Source organism: Haliotis rubra, unplaced genomic scaffold (genome assembly GCF_003918875.1).
Source record: "Haliotis rubra isolate DU_JTF1 unplaced genomic scaffold, ASM391887v1 Scf208, whole genome shotgun sequence".
Classification (NCBI taxonomy): domain Eukaryota; kingdom Metazoa; phylum Mollusca; class Gastropoda; order Lepetellida; family Haliotidae; genus Haliotis; species Haliotis rubra.
In genome coordinates, this window is record NW_025766092.1 from 489,544 (window position 1) to 515,995 (window position 26,452).

A 26,452-nucleotide genomic window follows, 5' to 3' on the forward strand; every position below is an offset into this window, starting at 1 on the left:
ACATCCGCACGGGCAACAACTCACCTAGGGCAACAACTCAACATCTGCATGGGCAACAACTCACCGAGGGCAACAACTCAACATCTGCATGGGCAACAACTCACCAAGGGCAACAACTCATCATCTGCATGGGCAACAACTCACCTAGGGCAACAACTCAACATCCGCATGGGCAACAACTCACCTAGGGCAACAACTCAACATCTGCATGAACAACTCACCTAGGGCAACAACTCACTATCTGCATGGGCAACAACTCACCAAGGGCAACAACTGAACATCCACATGGGCAACAACTCACCTAGGGCAACAACTGAACATCCACATGGGCAACAACTCACCAAGGGCAACAACTCAACATCCACATGGGCAACAACTCACCAAGGTCAACAACTCAACATCCACATGGGCAACAGCTCACCATGGCCATCAACAAAGCTGGGACATTGTTCATAATATCCAACACTTTTTTCTCGTAGTTCAATCAATTCCAGACTGCCTAGAATATTGCCAAGTGAAGCATTTAAGTAACAAATAAACAAAAATGTAATTTTTGGAGTAAAATTGATATTTTATACTTATCCTGACTCATGCTCTTTTTGCTTGTCTTCTTCTTCTTGCGAACATAGTGGAACACTTGTATCTCCCTAATTGAAGCTCCCTTCAATTTAAAATCACTAATTAGTATTCACCACGAGTTACCTCCCTTCCACAAGCTCGGGAAACGAGGGCGCCACCTCTACCCATGTGCCTCACTCTCTCCTCATATACTGAGCCCAACATTTGAATTTACAGGGAAATCCAAAGAGTTATGTGGGGAGGATGGGAGGGCTGACCTCATGAGTCAGGATAAGTATAAAATATCAATTTTACTCCAAAAATTACATATTTTTCCTTATCCTGACTCATGCTCTTTTTGCTTGTAGAATGCTACGGAACGGAGGTGGGAATATCTAATACTTTGGATTTTTAATAATTAGTGATTTGAACTGTGATGATTGTAATAACCCTATGGGAACTTCATAAAGGTACTGAACTGATGAATTCCTGCTGCTAACTTATCAGCTGCCATATAAAGGTTATTACCATGTACTTATTATGATAAAGTATATATAACATTAACACAATGCTTAAGACTAATAGACTTAAGCTTGTTAATATGCTAGTATAAACTCCTTAGAGTTTGTTAGCTAAAATACTTTAAGATATAAACATAGTACTAAGCTTAAGATATGATTAAACTTAAGCTAATTATATAATAGCAAACTCTTTAGAGTTTGTTAGTAAATATACTTATATGATATAGATATAATGCTGAGCTTAAGATATGAATAAGCTTTAGCTACATATATAATAGCAAAAACTCTGTAGAGTTTGTTAGCTAATATATTTTTATAATATGAGTATAGTACTGTGCTTAAGCTATAATTAACTTAAGCTACATATATAATAGCAAAAACTCTGTAGAGTTTGTTAGCTAATATATTTTATAATATGAGTATAGTACTGTGCTTAAGCTATAATTAACTTAAGCTACATATATAATAGCCAAACTCTGTAGAGTTTGTTAGCTAATATATTTTTATAATATTAGTATAGTACTGAGCTTAAGATATAATTAACTTAAGCTACATACATATAGCAAAAAACTCTGTAGGGTTTTGTTAGCTAATATATTTTACAATATGAGTATAGTAGTGTGCTTAAGATATAATTAACTTAAGCTACATATATAATAGCAAAACTCCGTGAGAGTTTGTTAGCTAATATATTTTACAATATGAGTATAGTAGTGTGCTTAAGATATAATGAACTTAAGCTACATATATAATAGCAAAACTCCAGAGTTTGTTAGCTAATATATTTTACAATATGAGTATAGTATTGTGCTTAAGATATAATTAACTTAAGCTACATATATAATAGCCAAAAAACTCTGTAGAGTTTATTAGCTAATATGTTTATAATGTAACCATAGTACTAAGCTTAAGATAAGATTAGACTTAAGCTAAATGTATATAGCAAAATAAACTCCTTAGAGTTTATTAACTTATATACTTTTTATGTTAAAAACATAGTACTGAGCTTAAGTTATGATGAAACTTAAGCTATATATATATAATAACAAAACTCTGTCGAGTTTTGTTAGCTAATACCTTTATAATGTAAACATACTGCTTAAGATATGATGAAACTTAAGCTAATTGTATAATAGCGAAAACAACCCTTTAGAGTTTGTTAGCTATGATATAAACCTAGTATTGAGCTTATGAAGGAAAACTTAAGCTACATATATAATAGCAAGAACTCCGTGAGTTTGTTAGCTAATACATGTTATAATGTAACCATAAAGCTTAAAATATGATGAAACTTAAGCGAAATATATAATAGCAAAACCCTCTTTTAGAGTTTTGATAGCTAATATACCTATATGATATAAACATAGTACTTGCTTTAAGATATGAATAAGCTTAAGTTACATATATAATAGCTAAAACTCTGTAGAGTTTGTTAGCTAATACATGTTATAATATAACCATATTGCTTAGAAATATGATGACACTTAAGCCAAATAGCAAAAACTCTTTAGAGTTTGTTAGCTAATCTACTTATATGATATAAACATAGTACTAAGCTTAAGATATGAATAAGCTTTAAGCTACCTATATAATAGCAAAACTCCTTAGAGTTTGTTAGCTAATATATTTTAATAATATGAGTATAGTACTATGCTTAAGGTATAATTAGCTTAAGTTACCTATATAATAGTAAAACTCCAGAGAGTTTGTTAGCTTTAATTAACTTAAGCTACGTGATAAAATAGCCAAAAACTCTGTAGAGTTTGTTAGCTAATGCATTTATCATGTAACCATAGTATTACTCTTAAGATATGAATAACATAAGGTAAATATATATAATAACAAACTCTGTAGAGTTGTTAACTTATATATTGTATGATGTAATAATCATAGTACTGTGATGATAAAAGGAATTTAAGTAAATTATATATAGCATGAAGCTATTTAGTATTGTTATAAGATAAGTAAAAATCTGGTAGATTGACTTATCTTCTCCGAGGAACTGTCAGCTGTTGTGCGAGGACCATGGGATCGAATTGGTGTATACCTGAGATGTCCTCGGTGGTGATATCTCTCAGATAATGGTTTGCAACCACCATATCGGATTTCCAGAAATAAACCCTCCATTATTTCAATCACATTTGTGTAGAACAATTGTAGAAGTTAGCGCTCTAATATCATGAGTATTAAGCTCATGGAGGGTCGGAATAGGTCCATCCGCATATGCACGTAGTATGACAGTTCTGATCCAAACGGAGATATAGTACATGAGACTTCACTCTATGTAGTTGATGATAGAGGAAATAATCTGTTGCATTTTTCCTCCTGTTTGGTTCGGTGGAGATAAATTTACAGTGCTCTTGCTGGCCATGTTGATAGAATCATCATATCATGGGGTCCAAGTATGTCATCCAGGCGTTCATAAACCTCACTTGTGAGGTGTTGGAGCACTATATTCATATCCCCAGGTTGGGCGTGAAATTTCCGCTTTATTCTCCAAACAGAAGTTTAGTAGGTTTACTAACCATCTAGTTGTGTTAGTCGCTTGATGAAATTCAGCTGTAGTTCTGAAACGCTGTGGATTTAGATCCACTTGTATCTTTCGCTCTAGGTAATTCGCCAAGAAGTCCTTGACGATGTAGGTGCACAACCAGGTGTGTCTGTCCTCGCTGAACTTTATGTAAAATCGCCTCGACTGCCGATCCCTCGCCTTAACTTGACAGGGGAGGTCTCTAACTTGAAGAAGGCAGTCTAATCATGAATGTTCAGGTTAACTGGACTGTAATGAGGCTTGCTCGCTCACTGATATATAGTTGTCACTTGTGACGTAAGTCTTGAACTGTGAATTGAGATCGACCTCTGCGCGTAGGTCGTTGTCCCTCGCGGTCCAATCAGAACAAGGCATTTTGATTCTGTATAATACCCGCTCGCTGTGATGTCACCGTGTAGCGGAAAAAACCCCACCTTGAATAAATTCTTGTAAGTCCGCTGATATTAGCATAAACGCCGGTCTTCACCGTAGCTTCGGTTATCCGAAAGTGACCACGTGTTTCGAGGGTTAATGGTAATCGCTGAAAACCTCCGCCGAAATATCTCGCTCTGTAATTTTATGCTGGGTAAGTTATTTTCCTGGTTGTCGTGAAAGTAATTTCAGTTTTGAATATAATTCCGACTTCCTTATATATAAGGGTATAAACAACTTGCAAGTTGTGAGCTTGTAGACTGTATACATGAATGTATCGTCCATAATTGTAGAATTAACGTTGAACTTGTTGTACATATTTCTTCTCAGAAACTTTGACGATTAAGAGTTATACTCGCTGTAACAAGGCTGCTGTTCAATTTCGATATTGAATTGTCTGCAGATATGCGTAATGGTCACGCATGTAGATAATCGTATCGTCGTCCGGGATTGCATATTAGCAATTTATCACGGAATAGTTGATTTCTGTGAAGATCTATGAAATGTCGCTGACTAAATAATACAGCGACGTTCTGTGTTGTAAATAGCCTGAGCAATTATCTTCGCGTGAGGCTTATAGATCGGCATCTGGCATACAGTTGATAATCAACTTATGCGGCGTCTTGAACGGACTGACGAAAGTAGCTATATATGACGAGTGGCTAGTATATGGAAACCTTGGAGGAGACTTCCTCGGTGAACGCCGGAGACTTCGCGAAGTTCTCGAAGTATCCCTTCTAGATCTACTGGGTGAAGTAGACTTGGAGCCACTTAGCCTTCGCGACCATCGCGAAGGTGTCGAGTCAAAGCCCGATTAGTATATATATATATATATATAAAATATATATATGAGCGCTTGCCTTCGAACAGCCTCTGTGTTTAACAGGATGTGGGATCGGGCGGCTTTGCCTAAAATAGGGCCGCATGGATCATCTTATCATTTTCAGAAGTCGTGTTCACGAAGTCTGGTGATAAGTGTCTAATTGATCGTTCTAGATCTATTTAGGCCAGCGAACATACGTCTCGTCATGGATTCAACAGAACCAATATACGATTGTAGTTCTTATACTTGATATCGATGATCAACTTGTCTATGGGTTGATCTTCTCGGAGACTTGTGAGGGGAACGTTGATAGTTTCCTCGCTAAGCTCTTGTATAGTCCCTCGATGTCCTTCTAGATGATGATGATCTGGATTCAGGTGTCCTTCACAATGCCTTCGCTGAAGCTTCCTCTGCGTCCGGTCCGGGGAGAGCGACGATATGACCTTCGCGAAGGCTTCCGTGATGTCTGATGGTCCGAGTCGCATCTAGGGATGAAACCGCATAAGGTGATGATCTATCCTGCCTTCGCTGCGAAGTCCTTCGCCGAAGGCTGTACATCTAGGTTCTTTCCGCCTTACGCGAAGGCTGTACATCTAGGTCCTTCGTCCAAGGTGGTCTGTGACTTCCTTCGCGAAGGTGACATCGCCCTGGCTGCTACGTTGACGGGGTGCCTCTGGGGTGCTGTCACGTTGGAGCCTTCGCGAAACTCGGTCCCTGCTTATGCAGTCTGAAGTGGTCCTCCATCATGGTCATAATTTGTCGCATCAGGTCCTCAGGGCTGGTCTGCGGCGAGGTCGTCGGTGCTTTATCTGCGGTGTTAATGGAGGGTCCACAGGAAAATCGTCCGACATCAGTGTAGAGGCATCAGGCTGCATGGTGATCTCTGCTGATGTCGTTGTAGCTGTCACCGTCGCTTCTTGTATGCGTCGCCGGGATGATGATCAGCTGATCATCGTAGAGGTCCAGGTCATCGGCTGGAACAATCTCGGTTGAGAAAGTCCTAGTAGACTTCGTTGATTTTCCCTCAGAGGTCGACGCTGCCCTGGGTGTGCGACGTCTGCGTTGAGTGTTGGTAATGATGGGACCCTCAGGACGATCATCGAATATCTGCGTTGGTACATCAGGCTGCATGCTGATCTGTGCCGACATCGGTCAATCTTTGATGTACATCAGGTATGATGACCGGCTGATCATCATACAGGCCCAAAACTGCGATGGGAACGATCTCGGCTGTTGAGATGTAGTCTTCTGCTGCGACAATGGGATGTCTGGGGAAGCAGGATGCTTCTTGGAGATGGCGGACTACGTCCCACACCTCTCCACCACTCTAGCGGAACACCACACGGGAGGGGAGTCGGCCAACAGCAGTAGACTGGCGAGGGGGTCCGGTGTATCAGTCATACTAGACTCTGCATACGCGACCTATCTGCTGTGCGTGCCAAACGCAAAGTAAATATTAATAAAAAGGTAGAATTGGATAAATTAGTACCGCAACTGCAATGTGAATATAATAAACATGGGGCCGTACATCATATTAAAGGCGGATCAGCAGCAGCATAAAAACGTAATCTGCAATAGTACAGAATTTTCATCAACGTAATCCACTGAAACAAACACGGCGTCCCGTGAATAAACTGTAGAAAAGCGACTAAATATCAATATATAATCGCTTGAAGGATACTAGCTAAACCTCTATAGATGTCTATCTGAGGGTAACTAACTAAATATAATTCAAAGGATATAGTGTGTCGGGAGACACAGGCGCTCTCACGTCCAGCTCACTGGGCGAAGAAGGAGAGAGTGAGGCACATGGGTAGAGGTGGCGCCCTCATTTCACGCGCTTGTGGAAGGGAGGTAACTCGTGGTGAATACTAATTAGTGATTTTAAATTGAAGGGAGCTTCAATTAGGGAGATACAAGTGTTCCACTATGTTCGCAAGAAGAAGAAGACAAGCAAAAAGAGCATGAGTCAGGATAAGGAAAAATTTAACAGCAACTTCTGATAGCAAGAATACTGATGCAGAGTCGATCATTACCATCAGCATCAAGAATGTGTTTTTTGTCACGGGGAAAGTTCTCAGCATATACCTGTCACTGCAACTGTATTGCAGCCATGTCATTCAGGATTTAACATTGTGCCATATGTACAATAATGCCCCCAAACAAAGCATCAAGTCAATCGGACACCATCACATGCAACCTCATGTAAATGTGAGCATGCACTCACTTCGTGACAAAGCACAGGCTGAGAACTAGCTTGTAACAAACCGTGTACTTCATCAACCGTTTCTACTCGAATGCATTCTTTAAATCATGCATACTGTTTAGTGTCAATTGAAACAGCAAGGGGGAAACATCAGCATTGCATGTTGCATAATTGACACAGCCATTGAGAAGTCAATATTAACAAACACACTGAGCTGGGGTTACCAACAATGCTATTGACGTCCATGTATTTGAAAGGCTTGTAGTAAATCAGACTATGTTTGAGGTTGAAATAATCAGGGAGCTCAGCCAGGAACACACAAGAGTTATGATCAAAATTCCAATGTATTATCACTGAACAGGTTTCCAATATCCCTGAAAAACATTGATTTTTGTCTATCAAAATGGCGTGTCACTTCAGGCCAGCTTGATTTATGAACCAGATCAAGACCTTGAGGAATTTATGTTTCTACTATCGTTTCTTTTATTGACTACAATTGTACAAGATGAATTTGACATTTCCACCTCTAAATCATCACTTTCTTGAATTTATTGGGCTTTTATCAAAAATGATCAAGAGATTTATAAATCATCTAAAATCAGTAAATCTGGTTTTTGTTTAAAGTTGCACTTGATGATGCCTCTCATAAGTTGTCAAACTTGATAATGTGAACCATCAAAATGTCCAACATGTCTTGCTAACAAACACAAAATATCCATTTTAACACATCCCTGACTCAGCTGATGATAATCTATTGTTTTGTTCTTACATTAAAATGTGGTCATGGTTTATGGCTTTTCTTCTTAAATACAGCAATAACTGATGTCTGAACACTATGAAACCTATACTTTATAATTGGATCAACATTTCTTCTACATTGTTGTGTCGTAACTCAAGACGCATGATTTAGTGACTTGAATTGTTGAGTTGGGCTTTACGTCACATCGTCACATTCAGTGACTTGGAGCTGCTGTGTTTACAAATTAGCATCTGTTGAGAGTGTGCTATGTTGACTGCTGTTTGGAATATTCAAGAAGGATCTGAGTGAGTGAGTGAGTGAGTGAGTGAGTGAGGGAGGGAGGGAGGGAGTGAGTGAGAGTGTTAGTGAGTAGGCATCAGTATTTGACTGAAAGCTATAGTAAAGGCATCAGGTGCCCACAAACCAAGAACCAGTAACAGTAAATATGGGATTCAAACCCAGGATAAAGTTTCTATTTCAATATCTACCAAACCATGGTACACAAATTAAGCATTATTTCGATCAATGCGGCATCAAAGACTAAGATTCAATCCTAGAATCTCTACTTTACTGAATATAACATTACACTAAGCATGACTGACAAACTGTTCCCAGGCAACATCATGGGTCTTTGTTTGTCAACGTCTACAGATCTGTTTTCATCTGTTAGAGAAAATAGATGTAAAGTTAATAACTTTCCACCATTTTGAATACATAAGGGGAAGTTCATAAGAAATATATAGAATTCTATAAATCAATCTTGTGAAGGAATTAATCTTGTCATAAAGGTGTCATTCTTCACATAGAGATCAAATTTCGAACACCAGAGTGAAAAAATGTGAAGTTTAACATCAAAAACTTTTAATGGAATCCTCAAGAACCTCTCAACATTGATGAAAATCTTAAATCCCCAGAAAGTTCTCTGCCCTAAAGCAAAGGGTATTTCCTCAGACAAAGTCTTCCAATATTCAGTATGAAGATTATGGAGGCCCATTCGATAAAGATTGATTCAATATCCCAGAAACATCTGACACAGATGAGTTATCGCTTCAAACTTCCACAGATAGGGGTCTCAATCACCCACTCCTGTAGCAACCTCATCAGCACTGCTTGCCACATAATTCCATTTAATTGTGTCTGTGATGACACAAAGAAGTAAATACATCAAATATTATGCCAAAAGATTTCCTCTATGTCAATGGCCTTCATTTCCCTGGCATGAAGGTCAATGTTTTGTAACAGGGGTGGATGAATACAATGTCTAAAACAAAGAACCAAAAAAAATTGTATGGAATTATTACACATGTTCTCTTGGGTGGTGAGTTATTACTAAAACTGTTTGGGAATAGTGACAGACAAGCTGTTTCAGGTTTGTAACATCAACTCAAATAGCAGACTGAAGGAGTCGTAATGACATGATGTGATAAACAACTACACACGATTTTTATAAAAATATATTTTGTTTTCGAAAATGCTAAGAAGTAAGGATGTTTTTCCCACTGGATATAATAATTTGCAGTCTAGAATGTGTGGTAAGTCTAGATAACTACAGTTTCACGAAATGAATAAAGTCTCTGGGCTCTTTTTTAAAGTATTTGATTAACATAATTTAAAAAAACAAATTGGGGTAAAATATGTTCGTTTCAGAGACTAGATGTTAGTCTAGGAAAATTGTCCTTGAATAAAATATTCAAGGGGAAAAAAATACACCCTCATCCCACCTTGAAGTTAGAGCATTAAATGTTCAGCAACTACTAATATTATTTCTGTCCAAATGTAAAGAAATAGATTTTTGGGTTGAATCTGGATTTTTAAAATAAACCCTTAGATCACTTAAACTTCATCACTGGCTGGAAGCTATAATCCACATATGTACCTATGCTATAGACTGTTTAGTTGGACATTCAGTCTACAATGCCACCGATGGTAATGATCAGCAATCATTTTTCAGGGTTACTGCTTTCCTCAAACATTATTGATTAACTGTCCTTGAACATGTAAGGGAATATTTGATCATTGAACTGTAGTCCTTTACTCTGTAATAGGAAATTGATGATAATATACATTTCCACTGGCTATTTTGGACCCACAAGTGGATTAATAAGGGCACAAACAAACCTGAGGTAAACAGCAATTAACTGGAGAAATTCCTGTTTGAATCAATACGTATTCAAGAACACATATATATGGAATTGCTTTGCATGTTCCCATGTACACAGCCATTAGCTAGCTTTGGAATAAGCAAACACACATACACGCAAACCATGCATGCACAACAATGGCCAACATTCACTCACACAAATGCACATCGACCGAAACAATACTGCATGATTCTTTTGTTAAAAACCCATAAAGACTTTTTGAGAAAATTCAAAGCGATGTTAAAGAGTGGCGTCCTTAAGATGTATTGGGTAAGGTATGAGAAATAAAAGTATTTAACTGTGAGAAGCGTGAGTGTTTAACCATGTCAATGAGTACATATGATGAGGTGGGGCTTCTACTGCAGCTGGTATACCAGACTTTAAGCCTGGGATAATATTGTGACAAGGAATTCCACTTGCTTCAAGACAGGTACATAAGAGGCTTATCACATATTAGTTGGTGTTGATAACAGACCCAAATAGCCAGAAGCAGTAACGACACCTTCAGTGTTTAGGGCTGTGGGTAGAAAGTTCTACGTGTTAGTATTAAGTAACGTTGTGCCCCTGTGAGTAAATTATTACGTAAGTACTTTTTTATGATTTTTTACTTAGTACACCTGTGTACATTACAGAACACTATACATTGTATAGAACACCATACATTGTATAGAACACCATACATTGTTTAGAACACCACACATTGTATAGAACACCATGCATTGTACAGAACACCATGCATTGTACAGAACACCATACATTGTATAGAACACCATACATTGTATAGAACACCATACATTGTTTAGAACACCATGCATTGTACAGAACACCATGCATTGTACAGAACACCATGCATTGTACAGAACACCATACATTGTGTAGAACACCATACATTGTGTAGAACACCATGCATTGTGTAGTACACCATACATTGTATAGAACACCATGCATTGTATAGAACACCATGCATTGTACAGAACACCATACATTGTGTAGAACACCATACATTGTATAGAACACCATACATTGTATAGAACATCATACATTGTATAGAACACCATGCATTGTGTAGAACACCATACATTGTATAGAACACCATGCATTGTATAGAACACCATACATTGTATAGAACACCATACATTGTGTAGAACACCATACATTGTATAGAACACCATACATTGTGTGTAGAACACCATACATTGTATAGAACACCATACATTGTATAGAACACCATACTTTGTATAGTACACCATACATTGTGTAGAACACCATACCGTATTGTGAGTGAGTGAGGCAGTTGGGTTATCAGAGCTGTATTGAACAGTATTTTCGTTGTATGCCAGCCTTTAAAGTCATGTAAGAGTGGAACATGATGTAGACATCCACAACTGTGGGGAACTAATGAACAAACCAATGAACACATAGAAGATACTGCTTGGATTTGAACACAAGACCATGGCTCAGACAAAAGTCCTCTGTTCCACAACTTGATCTTAGCGGTATGATGATCACAAGCCTATGTTGAAGTATGTGAGTTGTGATCACTTTAGCTCTAAGATCACTTTGTGGAGTGAGGCCCTCAACTTAAAACCATGCTCAGTAGATCCTGACATGGCCAAGGGAGAAAACCCCTTACAGCAAGCTGTGTCCCCTTTGCCCACTGAACCTATCCTGTCCCTTACAACAGTGTATAGTTGCACCTGTGGGATAAGAACTCACATATGAGGGATACTGAGGACCTCTCCAATCAATGGGCAGCACGTGTTGCCTCAGTGCACTGTGAACACTCAGATTACAGGCATATTGCATACTGCATTTTCACAAAGTGCATCACAAAGTGCATCACGTCCATAGTTATTGGACATGTGTGGCTGCACTTTACAATATTTAATGCGCCTATCACAGATGTTATGTAATGCATGTGTAATGCACTTCAGGATGCCACCTTAGTCAGGAATACTCATTAGTTATTAGTACATATTGCACGTTTATTTAGTGAATATTTACTAATAAACCTGGTGAGGTCACAACGTACACTACACATGGGGCAAGGTTTGTGTACCCAGTGACGACACAAAGCCAGGTACATATTTACAGAGTGGGAACAGCTACCAACCCGTTCCTCCACAGCAGCAGCACCGTGGACAGTCATCTTTAAGTGTTCTTGTCCTGAATCACATCGTAAGATGTACCTTGCTAAATAGTCAATATTAAAATATAAGGTCTACCTTTCTATACTTACCATAACACAGACCCATATGGCTTGTCTTGACATGATAGACACAACAACGTAAGGCAATGTAAGACAAAACTAGAAGGCCTCTCTTGATGTAATGACGACACAACAGGAATGTTTATCTTGATATAATGTAGTGGTGGTCTGATTAATTGAAAGAATCGAAGATTGGTCGCAACGACAAAACAACCAAGCAATCGGTTATGCTTTCTCATAATCAAACATAAACAATTTTGGAACACTTGTTTGCAATAACAATATTTTTCACAAGGTTGCTTTTGATTGTTACATTTCATAAGCACTACAGGCTCGTTCCACGTCAAGCGTGAATTTATCTTAAAGACTCCAGGAAATTCATGTTCCTAGCATACTAGACATCCTTTAAAGATGTGAAATTTGAAAATGCATTTTGTGCAATTTGCAGAAAAATGAAAGAACTACATGTATTTTCTTTATTTTTTGTGCATTAACAAACATAACCAGGAAATTTTGATATATGATGCTAACCAATTATATTTGATGATTGATTGGCTGTAATGAACCAATCATCAATCATGAGATTGAAACTAATTCCCAACACTGATATAATGAAAACAAAACTTATCTAAGAGTGAGTGTGTTGGGTTTTATGTCCATTTTTGAAATATTCCAGCAATATCATGGCAGGGGACACCAGAAATGGGCTTCACACATTATGCCCAGGGGGGGAATCGAACCCGGGTCTTCGGTGTGATGAGTGAATGCTTTAACCACTACTAGGCTACCCTACCGCCCAAACTTATCTAAGAAGGTTCATCACAATATAATGAAGACAAAACAAGAATGTTTATCTTGATATAATTAAGACAAAACTAGAAGGCTCATCTTGATAAAACGACAAAACTAGAATATTTATTTTGATATAATGAAGATATCTCGACACATTAAATACAAATCATGAGTCACATTTTGACATGATAACCACAAAGTAATATGTCTTATCTTGGTATACTAAATTATTGTAAAAATCACCACCCTCATGTTTGACTGATGATCTCTACTGCAGGGTGCCACTATTAAAGGTCTTGTTCTCTGCCTGGCCAGTTAAATAGTTGAGTTACTGACATACACTGCATGTAAATTACCCTTCTTCAATACATTTATTGTAACTCACACAAAGATTTTTCAAAGCACTTTTATCTGTGTCTGCAAGAAAATCAATGTTCAACCCTCGCACCACATTTGTCCTTCACTAATCTCACATTGAGCAAACTCGCAAATTAATTGAATCCATTTCATTGCTCGCATGACAAATAATTAGTCAAATGATTGCACTGTATGTGCAAATCGCAGCTCAGGTGTAATTAACTTTAATCAACACTTTCACAGCAAATTGATCCCGGTACTTTGACGTGGGATCCAGGCCTGCATGCCCAGCTATTGATTGTACCAATTTCATAACACTGTGCTTTGATCAATATGTGCCGAAGTGATACCAAGTTGTTGTCGGCATTGACATTGTGGACGGTGGCCTGGTTTAACCTTTACACATCCTGCCCAGATAACTCCCATCATCGACATAGTAATCCAGGGTGTCTGTCTGTGTCCCACCGCTAATGGCAGCATTTGGGGAGCTAGCACTGAAGTATTAGAGGAGGATGTAGAAGTTGGAGGGGACGTAATTCTCAGTATTTTTGCGATGAAGACTTATGGTGCTGGATATGTGAAAGAGTTCTGTTTGCTGCAGCTTTGAACAGTATATCTAGGTCATTTTACGCAAAAATGACATGGGATGTATGTTGTTTTCAAATGCGTTATTTGTGTGTGTTTTAATGTTACAGTCAGGCTATGATGGCAGTCTGTGTATAATCAGGTCTGGATCAGACAATCCAGTGACTAACATCATGAGTATTGATACCAACTGGGATATAATGACGTTCATCATTAAAGTCCATGATCATCTGATCCAAGTTATTGTGTCAGCATGGGTTACTGAAGTTCATTTCTCTCCCTGATCTTCACAGGATGGAATGCTTGTTTGCAACAGTTTACATTTTATTTAAACCAAGACAAAACCCTGAAGTAAGATGCCCGCCCACTTAAGACGAGACCCTTGTCTTAAAAACAAACCTGCAAATCCTGGGATAGTTGAAGGATATACTTCAGTTTATACCATGACCCAATGCAATGATATATGATATCTGACAACCAGAGCTAGCATGATCCACAGCTTAAGCTCATATATCATTATGATCCAAAGTACGCTATATGAAACTCTATACAGTACAGTACCAGGGCACATGACTACATACAGTCCTTGTTTAACTGCAATAAAACTGCTATAACCACAAACCCAGGCCCACCTCAGTTCTTATCATAAGAACCTGAACATTAGTGTAGCTGTGTGGCCAGGTTGTTCTACATCCCTGGCCAGTGATGTTTGTTCACCAGTGTTGTTTACAAACACGCAGTATAGTCATGGCCAGAGTGAGAATAGTTTCATGCTGCTTTTAGCAATATCATGGCGGTGGACACCAGAAATGGGCTTCACACATTGTACCTATGTGGGGAATCGAACCCGGGTCTTCGTCGTGACGAGTGCACGCTTTACCCACTAGGCTACCCGACCGCCCCAGCTGTAATCTAGTGAGTGAGTGAGTATGGTTTTACGCCACTTTTAGCAATATTCCAGCAATATCACGGCGGGTTACACCAGAAATGGGCTTTACATATTGTGCCCATGTGGGGAATCGAACCCAGGTCTACTGCGTGACGAGCCAACGCTTTAACCACTAGCCTACCCCACCGCCTTGTAATCTAGACAACTGATATCAATAGCATAGAGAAACAAGACTTGAAAATAAAGGAAGATAATGACAGTTCCCAAACCTTCCTTGAATCATGTTTTGGGGCTGGTGCTAAGCTGAAGTTCTACCATGTTACTTGGTGGATAACATTTACCCATTCTAGATTTCTGAAAATCTTTGAGGATGTATTGTGTGTATTATTTGAATGGAATGGATTTGGTTGTGTACAATGTGTAGGGTGCGTGGTGTGTGTGTGGTGCTAGATTTGTGTGGAGTGTGTGAGTGTGTGTGGGTGTTGGGTTTGGGGTGCTAGGGTGTGTGAGGTGTGTGTGTATGGTGCTAGATTTGGGGTGCTAGGTTTGAGGTGTGTGGTGTGTGTGTGTGTTGGAAGTGGGTGTGTAGTATGGTGCTGGGGGGTGCTAGGTTTGTGTGAAGTGTGTGAGGTGTGTGGTGTGTGTATCTAGGGTGCTAGATTTGGGGTGTTAGGGTTGTGTGACGTGCATGGGGTGTGGAGAGTAGGGGTACGTCACAAGTTCATTATCCGTGAACTATGACTAACCCTTTGACATGCTCCCTTACGAAGTGGCCTGAATTTCCAGTAGCTCACAACCGTGTAGTGTGGACAATCCAGGTCTCCACAGCTAACACATATACAACAAGTTACCCAGCTCTCATACTGCTCAACCCGAACAATGAACCCACACCGACACCACCAACCACCCCTAGCCTGCCAATGCCAACGCAACAGACCCTGTGACTGCATGTTAATATAGTTCAGTGTGTACGCAAACATTCCTTGGGAAGATATTAGCTCAATTTAACATTGCCTGCATGTTGTCCTAGAGTTTGTAAACAGAATACATTCTTGTCGACTCAACCAGACGATTCTTGATACCTTGAACTACACATATCATTCCAAACATGTCTCAGAAAGCAAAGACGTAACTCAACATAGTCTGAACATTACAAAACACAAATTTTTGAAATGACAACTTAACCTTTTCAAAGATTGCTTCTTAAACTGTCTCTGTAAAGTCACTGATGGAACAAACATACACATAAAATCTGGTCCAAAGAAACAAACAAGGTTTTAAACAAATACAGTATGTGTGTTGTGACCTCGTAACTGGTATTGTATGACACAAATGTCTCCGATTGTTACAGACACAAATATGTCTCCTATTGATAGGGTCGTCAACACAATGAATGTGAAGTTATATTGATACACAATGTATAGCCTTAGTCCTCATACCCCTGACCTACCCTCATAATGTAGCATTCCCTCCCTCCCCGACCACCCCTCCCATATCAGTCTGCCTCCACCCTCCGTGATCCCCCCATCAACCCAACTTGTCATCAGTTGCCTACTTACACCATTGTGCATCGTCACCAGCTGTCCTGATCTTCCGAGCACTCTCAAACCTCATGATCAACATTTATTCCGTGAACGTCGCTGTCCTCAAGCCATGCTGCCTTCCTCCACTGCACAGCAAGTAATCCACACGATGTCAGTTTCACCTAGACGTGTACATTTCACTTGAGTACACTCCACAGGTAACAGTTGATTGCACTTGACCCACTTAGCTCACACAACAACAACATTAAGCAAGAAGCTAGGTATCACATATATTTCCGTCAGCCAGGTAAGAATCCCACGCCCCTGTCACTAGTTGACATCTATCGAACACAGCACGTTCACAGATGGCTGGAAGTTAGATGTACCCAAGATATAGCATCACAACCTCAGGTAGAGAGTGTTATCAGTAACACATCGTCTGGCTCTCCGTTCTCACGTGCTGCGTTCCCTCCCACACTAACTCAACTGTCAGATCTGTGTTCAGTGTTGTGGAATCAACGAGGAAGGAGGTGTGATATATCTCTGATATATCTATGTATAATAGATTCCAGCAATGATATATCAGTGATGTACACAGCCTTAGTGAGAATTCAACAGAGATCAGGTTTCAGTGAACACAGACCTATGAGCAGAAACTGAAGAAGAATCTGTATATTCAATAACAATCACAATGTACAAGTGTGAGTCTGGAGGAGTTCACGGTCATGCTCCACCGATCACGATCCAATGATTTCAGGGTCACTGCTCCTCTGGTCACTGCTCAGCCCTGCACAGACAGGTATATGATACTTAGCAACCATCTGTTTCAATTGGCCTACATAACCCACTCGTTAAAAGCACCACTGACATTTACCAGCCAATTAGAATACACATCCTAACACCGGAAATCAGCGTCACTGCAGTAAATAACTGTCACCTGAAGCTCACTCAGATAACTATAGTCTCCATCATCTATGTTCGACTTCAACTGATATCACGTCCAATTACAACTGATATCAGATCCAATATCATCAAATTGCAACTGATATTACCTCCACTTACAACTGATATCACGTTCAACCATCACTGACGTGAAGGCGAAACAATCTTGGACCCTGTCAAGATACTTGGAAGCGTGGTTATATACATGGTCAGTGTAATGGATCAGTATGTAGATATTTGTCCTTGACCTATAACAGCGTCAGGCTGAGGAAACTAACACAGCGTAAGTAAACATCATCTCAAGTCAAAGTAGTCATTGTTTGGATGACAGCTGTTTTAATGTGACATCTGTTTCACACAGTAACCTCGTTAAGGTCATTCCTCTCCATCTTCCTGCAGCATCGATCAATGTTTGAAACACACACAGACATCAGAACTACTTAACTTCCCATGGATGTCACAATGAAAATGATTAATAAATTGTCTCCAGAACCGTTTTCGTAAATCTGTTTGACACAAAAGATCAGAAATGATGTTCACATGAACCATGATATTGGTTAATCTTCATCCAGCAAGCTGATTGTTAAATTGAAATCACTCTCATGGAAGTCACATATGTCACAAATCAAAATTCACAGGGCCACATCCAAATGTTTGTTACTTTCCGCCAGTTACCTGTCACATCTGTACTGTTTTCCCTTGTTGTAAACAGAATCCTTGTGTTCCAGCCTGGCACTGCAGTAATCAATATGAGTCAATGTGTATCCAGTGTCAAACAGGCCCAGAATTAATCACATTTTGTAGCAATTTGTCTTGAGGTTTTCCCCCACTATTATGTATGTCACGACGAGATGAACCAGGGTACGATGAGGCACTTTCAACACAAATGTCATGTTCAGTTTATGCCATCATTCTTAATGTCTACATCAGGAAGAATTACAGCTTCCGTGATTCCATTTTAGCATATTTAATGCCAACCCATTTACACAGAGCTTCAGAGAGTGCTTACTTAAAACCCTTGTTTTTCTTTTATTCTTTCTTTCCCACTTTTTGGTTCTGTTCTGATAAAAATGTGCCACTTAATCCCAAATCTGGATTCAATCTAAAAAGTACATTTTCTCCATCATCATAATCATCATGAAATTGGATGAGCTTGAAATCCTTGGTGATTACCAATGGAACATGAGAAGCAGACGGTCTCAGTGAAATAATCCTTACAATGAATCAACTTCATCACAGAAAACCAGTATTCCACGAGGATATCGCCTAGCTATTATTTCATTATAATATGCATTTGAATATCTTTTTCTTAACGTTCTAAGAACTCTTTCTCATGCTGTCAAAAAATGCAGAAACAGGAATAAATATTCACAAAAAAATTCTGTCACTGATGCTGTAATAGACATAATGGAGAGTGTTCCGACATCACGTCCTGACTGAGATATTGACGATTCTTACTGTCACTCATGAAATATTCATCATGCACACTTGTAAATACCAAACTGGAATCACGTACATTTCACACGAAAGCGACATCCACTGGCGTCAGTCATGAAATAAACACTGAATCCTTCTGTCTCAGCCCATGCAAATGAACACTGAAATCTGTATCCAATGAGAAATACAGCAAGTGGAACTCCCATCAATCTTCAGTCATCATTATCTGCCTTCAGTAACCAGGGATATCACTTGTCATCAGCGTGATACGTACCACCACTGGAAGTGCAAGCGCAGGCTTTGTGTCACTCATTGCATCGCATAGCCTCCATCAACACGGACAGCGGAACCATCCCCATGAAGCTCTCATCAACCATAGAGGTGAGATTGTCTTCACTAAAACCCAAATTTAACCTCAAAATGTGTGAACAAAAATCAATATTTTTCAGCCACATGATTCACTGATAAAATTTCTGTAAGAAAGTCAAGCATGAGGCTGAATGATTTCTTTGAGATCTACAACTGCAACGTAAGATCAATGTTTGTACTTGAGGTTCCAGGTGAAATTGGTCAAAAAATCAGCTGAATCCATCTCCATAACAGTAATAGCCATTAATTGTTCCAAGTCAACTCAGTGGTTGTCTGGTGACGAAACCTCCTCGCCAAGCTCAGTGTTCTTGTAACTGGACGCCGTGGTAAACACCGGAAGACAGACACCATCAGAGAGGAGCACAGGCCATCAAAACCATGCATGATTTGTCAAACGATCATGCATTATTCAACGTTATTGATTGCTAAATACATTGCACATCATTTGTCCTGCGTCTCACTGGTCACCTCGAAGCATCTTAAACCAACCTCCTCTCATCAGTCATTAAGAATTACTCCCATCACAGACAGTTGTCCCCATCCCGCCGAACTAAGCCGTAAGTCCCAAACTCAAGACCTTGTCAGAATGGTCCTCATGCTGTTTTACTGGGCTAGAGCACTGAGTGGAAGATTTCACACCAGGCCAAACTGTAGTATCATTTCTACCATGTGCTTTTACAATCTTCCCCCAAGTATTCTGTATATCATATGATTTATAAATAAACATGCTTTATATATCACAAAGTTCAAAGTATAAAACACTTCACTTAAAACACATGCTTTTTGTAGCTTGAACAACATGTATGAAGTTACTCTCAAAACCTTGACAAGTTTGTTTTTTTAGCACAAGAAATCACCTTTGGGAGTCTTCACATATCTTGGGGATTCTGTTATCATAAATACACAACACGGAAGGTTTGGAACCTAGCACTACTGTTTTTAACATCATTTCTTAGCTACCATCTGTACATCAGTTGATTTTGACATCTGTGAACAAAACTACTCAAACGAAACAAAAATCAAACTATTTCAATCTGTGAAAACACATCAAATCATGATAAACATCAATGGAAAACGTAAAACAAATGTTTGTACTTTCACATTATTACAGAAAAGCAAAAAGCATCTAAATGTACATTGTACAAAATGTAAGCATTGACTTTTGTCATCATTATCATCAAGACTTGTGAATATCCAAGTTTATGTAAAATTGTCTTCAACAAAATATTCTTGTCATAAGTATCAACCAATTGGATGATTTTGATGTCAATCACTGCTTTTGGATAGCTAGAGTGAGTGAGTGAGGTTTTACGCTGCTGTTAACAATATTCCAGCAATATCACAGCGGGGGACAATGGAAATGGTATTATAATGAACAGCTGGTATATTGCTGACTGTCACTATCATCTGGATCCATCAGCACCATCTCCTGACGTTAATGGGGTTCATAAGAATAATGTATGACAACCAAACCCATCACTTGTTATTCTACCAATACTGCAGTGTTTTGCCTTCGGTTCAGTATATCGTAATGCAATTAAAAAAATTGGTATTTTCGTTTTTCGTATTGTCATTGTATTAATCTCTTTAAACCTTTTCTAAACCGTCTAGAAATCGAATCATTTTGTCAAAATCTATGCGTTTCTTTTCTTTTCTGAATTATGATCATATCTGATACACCGAACTGAAACGGACCAACCAAAGGCCTTGTACCGCAATACATACCGAAACGTGGTAAGAGCGTACCTTTTCACCTCTAGTTATTACCTATGATTCAGCTGTACAATCTCAACTCACTTACTTTTCTTATAAAACTGAACACTCTTCTGAATTGTTTGCATAAAAAACTTTGACCATGGTACGAAAGAGAACTTCACATATAACATGCGAGGTTGAGATGACACATGCTATGTCACACATGTAATTGCAGCCAACATTTATATAAATAAATCCAGATCTATTGTTGTCAGGTATTGTCTGGACGACGTTTGCCAAGGCTGACAATAATGGACCTGAATCAAGTGGTATTTTAACATCACAAGAAGTGAGACTGTGCAAACAATCTGTCATCTCACAAACTGTAACCATGGCGAGGTGAATGGGGTTTAATGTTGTTGCCATGGTAATTGTGAACAAATTAATGGAGCAATAAATGTGATGGCAGGAATATAGTGTGTATAAGCAGTTGACATGTGGCTGAAGTCTCGACTGTATATCTCACAAAAAACTGTCAGTAAATCAATACATAGAACAAATCTTCACAAATACTTTTACTAACAAACATCTCAAGAGTACACAACATAAATCAACAATCAAGTTTCACAGCTGCATTATAAGATATTAGATTAACCCTTTAACAAACAAGGGGTGGTGGGGTAGCCTAGTGGTTAAAGCATCCACTCGTCACGCCAGACCCGGGTTCGATTCCCCACATAGGTACAATGTGTGAAGCCAATTTCTGGTGTCCCCCGCCGTGACATTGCTGGAATATTGCTAAAAGCGGCATAAAACCATACTCTGTCACTTTAACAAACAAGCACTATCCTATCCCACTAAACGATTTTTCTTTTCATTCAAAAGTTTGATTTCACAGTGCTGAATAAGCTAGCTTAAAAAACAAACGTGCATTTGACAAACAGAAGAATGTGTGATGAAGAGTGAATAAGCTATGAAAAACTGAAAGCGAGGACGTTAAATCTCATGTTAAACAACGTACCTAGTGACAAAACCATATGCGTGTTACATCACCGGCAGGATAAGGGCTGTTACTTGAGAGGGATGTTGATCTAGGGATCTCTTGTTGCTGCTGAAACCTTCCACTAAAGTTGCATTTGAACATGGAGAGGTGAAGTGAGTATTAACTCCTCTACACTGCTTAGCTCTACAGGGTCAGTGCACGTAGGAAGCATTTGAGGCAGCAACGAGCTTATGGCAAGGCAATACACAGATGGAGGCTATGTTGATGCGATCTTATCTTCTCAGTGCAAAGATATGACTGTACCCTTAAATTTTGGCATATTTTCTAACTAGCTTTAAATTTATAAAATGAGTTCAAACTGGTTCAAAGTAGGATATATTCAGAAGTGTGTTAGGGACCATTCATAATTTATGGGTAGGGGTGAGGGGGGTGGGGTGATGATGATTTTTAAGGAGAACATGTACAATGTGAATGACCACCCTAAAATTATGTACAAAGTAAGAGTGAGTGAGTGAGTTGGTTTTTACGCTGCTTTTAGCAATTTTCCAGGAATATCACGGCGGGAGGAACACCAGAAATAGGCTTCATGCATTGTACCCATTGGGAATCGAACCCGTGCCTTCGGTGTGATGAGCGAATGCTTTAACCACCAGGCTACCCCACCGTCCCGTACAAAGTAAGAGATCCCCCTGCATGTCATGTATAAAATCTCTGTGACACCACAACATTGCTTATGTGTGTGACACACCAACATTGCTTATCTGTGAGTGACACACCAACATTGCTTATCTATGTGACACCACAGATAAGCAATGTTGTGTCACACAGATAAGCAATGTTGGTGTGTCACACAGATAAGCAATGTTGGTGTGTCACACAGATAAGCAATGTTGTGGTGTCACACAGATAAGCAATGTTGGTGTGTCACACACATAAGCAATGTTGGTGTGTCACACAGATAAGCAATGTTGGTGTGTCACACAGATAAGCAATGTAGTGGTGTCACACAGATAAGCAATGTTGGTATGTCACACACATAAGCAATGTCGTGGTGTCACATAGATAAGCAATGTTGGTGTGTCACACACATAAGCAATGTTGGTGTCACACACATAAGCAATGTTGTGGTGTCACACAGATAAGCAATGTTGGTGTGTGTTGGTGTCACACAGATAAGCAATGTTGGTGTGTCACACAGATAAGCAATGTTGTGGAGTCACACAGATAAGCAATGTTGGTGTGTCACACAGATAAGCAATGTTGGTGTGTCACACACATAAGCAATGTTGGTGTATCACACACATAAGCAATGTCATGGTGTCACACAGTACTGGTGCAGTGTGCAGATCACAAACAGGGTAAAGTTTAGCAGCGTTGGTTGCAGAAAGTAGCTGGATGAGTGACCATGATGGCTTGACTCCAGAAAGTCACCAAGCTTCGACCCTGCACCACACCGAATCACATGCAGCACATGTGCTGTCTCGTCTGGCAAACGACGGTTCAAAATATGCCTCTGTTCACCACACAATGAATGAGAACCCTGTTTGGTGAGATCGTAATGTGACAGTTAACCTTCTAGCACTTCACAGGCAGTTTGGGTTGAAGACTCCCCAGGGAGCTCAGAATGAAAACTGAGTGCTCATAATCCACTGACTGAGTAAACATAATGCAGCTCAATGAGTATTCACTTGAGTGGAATTTGGTGCATTATCGACAGATTCAATATTATTATAACTTAATCAATTCACATATAGTGCTAAAATAATTTCAACTGAAGGCCTGCTTAAAACCCATGGTAACCCTGCAGAGAACTGAAATGAAATGACACAATGAATTTATGCTATAAAGTTGAGCTACTGACATGAATGCATAAAGAAGTGTTTTTTAACTACAATAATATTTTTGTGATATGTTTTCTTTACACATGAAACAGCAGCTAAATAAATATAATATCCAGTCCAAAAACAAGCACTTGTTAAATATCTCAAACTTTGAATTTTGATAATAAAAAACCTGAGTAGATTGCATCTGGACATACAGCATTGACAAAAATTGCATTTCATTTCCATAGCAACCAAATTGTGCAGCTAGCCAGAGCAATGGATGACTACAGGATCACCCGAGGCCAGAACATATCGGCTTGACAAATTCATATTTCTCCACACACATGAAAAGAGGAATATTTTATCATCCCAGCCAATTACTGTCATTCTATCCCAAAGCACAGAAATATTGGTAGGATTGTATGACTTTTACTGTGCGTATCTTCCTCCCATTTCTGACTTGAGTTTATCAGGGTTACAAATATGCAGATCCCTATTGCGCTCGCCAGCGCTGGTTATCATTGGCCCAAGTTAACCTGCTTCATACTCTCATCCCTGTATTTATCACATACTTATCTGTGTCTACAACATTACCAGGGATAAAATAATAAATGAAACAAATCCCAACCCACTGATGTTTGTCTTTGAACCATGGAGAAGTCTGGAAACTTGCCACAAAGATGTCCTTACTGAGGTGTCGTAAGAGGCAACTAACGGGGATCGGGTGGTCAGTCTCGCTGGCTTGGTTGACAATAGTCATCGGTTCCCAGTTGCGCAGATCGATGCTCATGCGATTGATCACTGGATTGTCTGGTCCAGACTCGATTATTTACAGACCGCCGCCATATAGCTAATATTGCTGAGTGTGGCGTAAAACTAAACTCACTCACTCACTCCTTACTGAGGGTTTAGATGAAGACTGTGTGAGTCAGTTAGCTATTGTATCTCACTCTACACTAACACCTCTATATCTGTAACCATCCATTATGAAAACCTCCATCTGTCTAATCCTCCATCTGAGTAAACTTCCTTCTGAGTAAACTGCCATCTATGAAAACCTCTACCTGTGTAAACCTCCATCTAAGTAAACCTCCATCTACAAAAAACTTCATCTGTTTAAGTCTCAATCCACATAAACCTCAATCCATGTAAACTTCCATCTGCATAAAGTTTTATCTGTATCAATATAAACCTGAGGACCATCTTTGCAAACCTCAATCTATACATACCTTCACCTTTGAAAACCTCAATCTATATAACCTTTCATCTGACTGACCCTGATCTAATTGTAAAGTCGGATCCATGTATACCTTCATCTACGCAAACATCAATCTCCAAGTTCCTGGTGATCTATTCAATCCATGGTATACACTGAAATCTGTTGGCACTGAGAGAGTCCTAATAGGACAAAGCAAAGACGAAATATATGCATGAAGCCGTTAAAGACTATATGCAGAGATGCAACAGATCCCATACCTAAAGGCTGTGTACACACATGATATTTTTCATATTGATACCCATGGGATTGCAGTTAATTTTTTATTTAGTATGCTGATGAAATATTTGAAAACACCAGCCATGATGAATTTTAAAAGGCCGAGGACAATGTTCTTTCTTGAACACTCCATTTGTCAGTTTTTTTGTCTTCACTGACATTTATATTTTCATTCCTGTTAGTTGTGACAAACTATAAGCTTGGAAAGCCTGTTCAAATATTCATTTTGTGACACAAAAGGTTTATTGACTGACAGCTAAAGCATGCATAACATAGGAATTGACGCATGCGAAGAAATGTCTGCAGACAATATAATTTGTTGCCTACACATTTGCAGAATTCATTTTGTGTGTACAATTTTATCAATATTCAAAAGCCATGTGAGAGAATAAGATTAATGGAAATTGATTAAATCTGAAATACAAATCGGCCAAAAGGAAAATGTCTTCAAAGATGATATTTCCAATATCAAATTTCACTTGTATATATATATGTGTGTATGTTATTCTGTAATTCTCACCAAGGATGAGCGGTACCGACACTGTAGAACATAGAAACTGCTACTGGATCTTCATCATCACATTATATTTCTAAATCAAAATATCAACATAATGTTATGATTATTTTTATCAAGCCCTGCACACGGAAATCACCACACAGTAGACAATTATTCTGAACAAGTGGGAAAGTACATCTGGTCTACCCTCGACAGTTATGATATCCTATGATCAAGGTAACATTGTCAGTCAGGCTTTGGGTAACAACATTCTGAGGTCAGGTTAAGATCCCAGGTTAAGAACATTCTCAGCTGAAAGTAGCAACAATCTCAGCTCGAAGTAACAACATTCTCAGATTAGTATTAAACAGGAGTTAACAACAACATTCTAAGTTCAGGGTAAAACATTCTCAGGGTAAGAATATTTTGATTTCATATCAATATTCAACAATATTTCAAAATCAAGGTAACAACATTCTTGGCTCTGGGTAACCACTTTTTTAGCCTGGCTAACAACATTCTACGAACATTCTGAGAGTACGAACATTCTCAGATCAGTGAACAATATTCACAGAACAAGGTTATAATATTCCAATATTTAAAGGACCATCAAGGTGACAACCACTATGGCTGACCATCAATCGTACAACATTTCAAGCTGAGGGTCAAGGTAAAGAAGAGTCATTCCAGTGTGTCATTCCAAGATTTACTGTGTGCCTTCAGTCTGATTCATGTGGCTTCATGCCCCAGGATTAATGGAATAATCAGAAAGTATTGTCTCATAGACTTGTGCCGAATCCAGATTGTGCCCAAATGGCTGGAGTGTAAACAGATGGCTGATCGCTCATCATCCTTCCAGGGAATAAGGGGCAGGAATTAAATCATCC

At 39.0% G+C, this 26,452-nt stretch overlaps 1 protein-coding gene across 15 annotated transcripts in view; it reads right to left on the reverse strand.

Moving 5' to 3' along the window:
* The window catches only part of LOC124276345 (multiple PDZ domain protein-like), a 170,896-nt gene that overhangs the window by 122,034 nt on the left and 22,410 nt on the right, over positions 1-26,452 (reverse strand). The window contains exon 1 of one of the 15 annotated variants that reach the window (XM_046711989.1): positions 16,342-17,151. The exons of the other annotated variants lie outside the window; for them this stretch is intronic. Within the exon in view, the coding sequence (XP_046567945.1) occupies positions 16,342-16,405 (64 nt within the window). The 5' untranslated portion in view covers positions 16,406-17,151. Of the gene's footprint in view, positions 1-16,341; positions 17,152-26,452 lie in introns of those variants that run through there. 15 annotated transcript variants of the gene reach the window in all.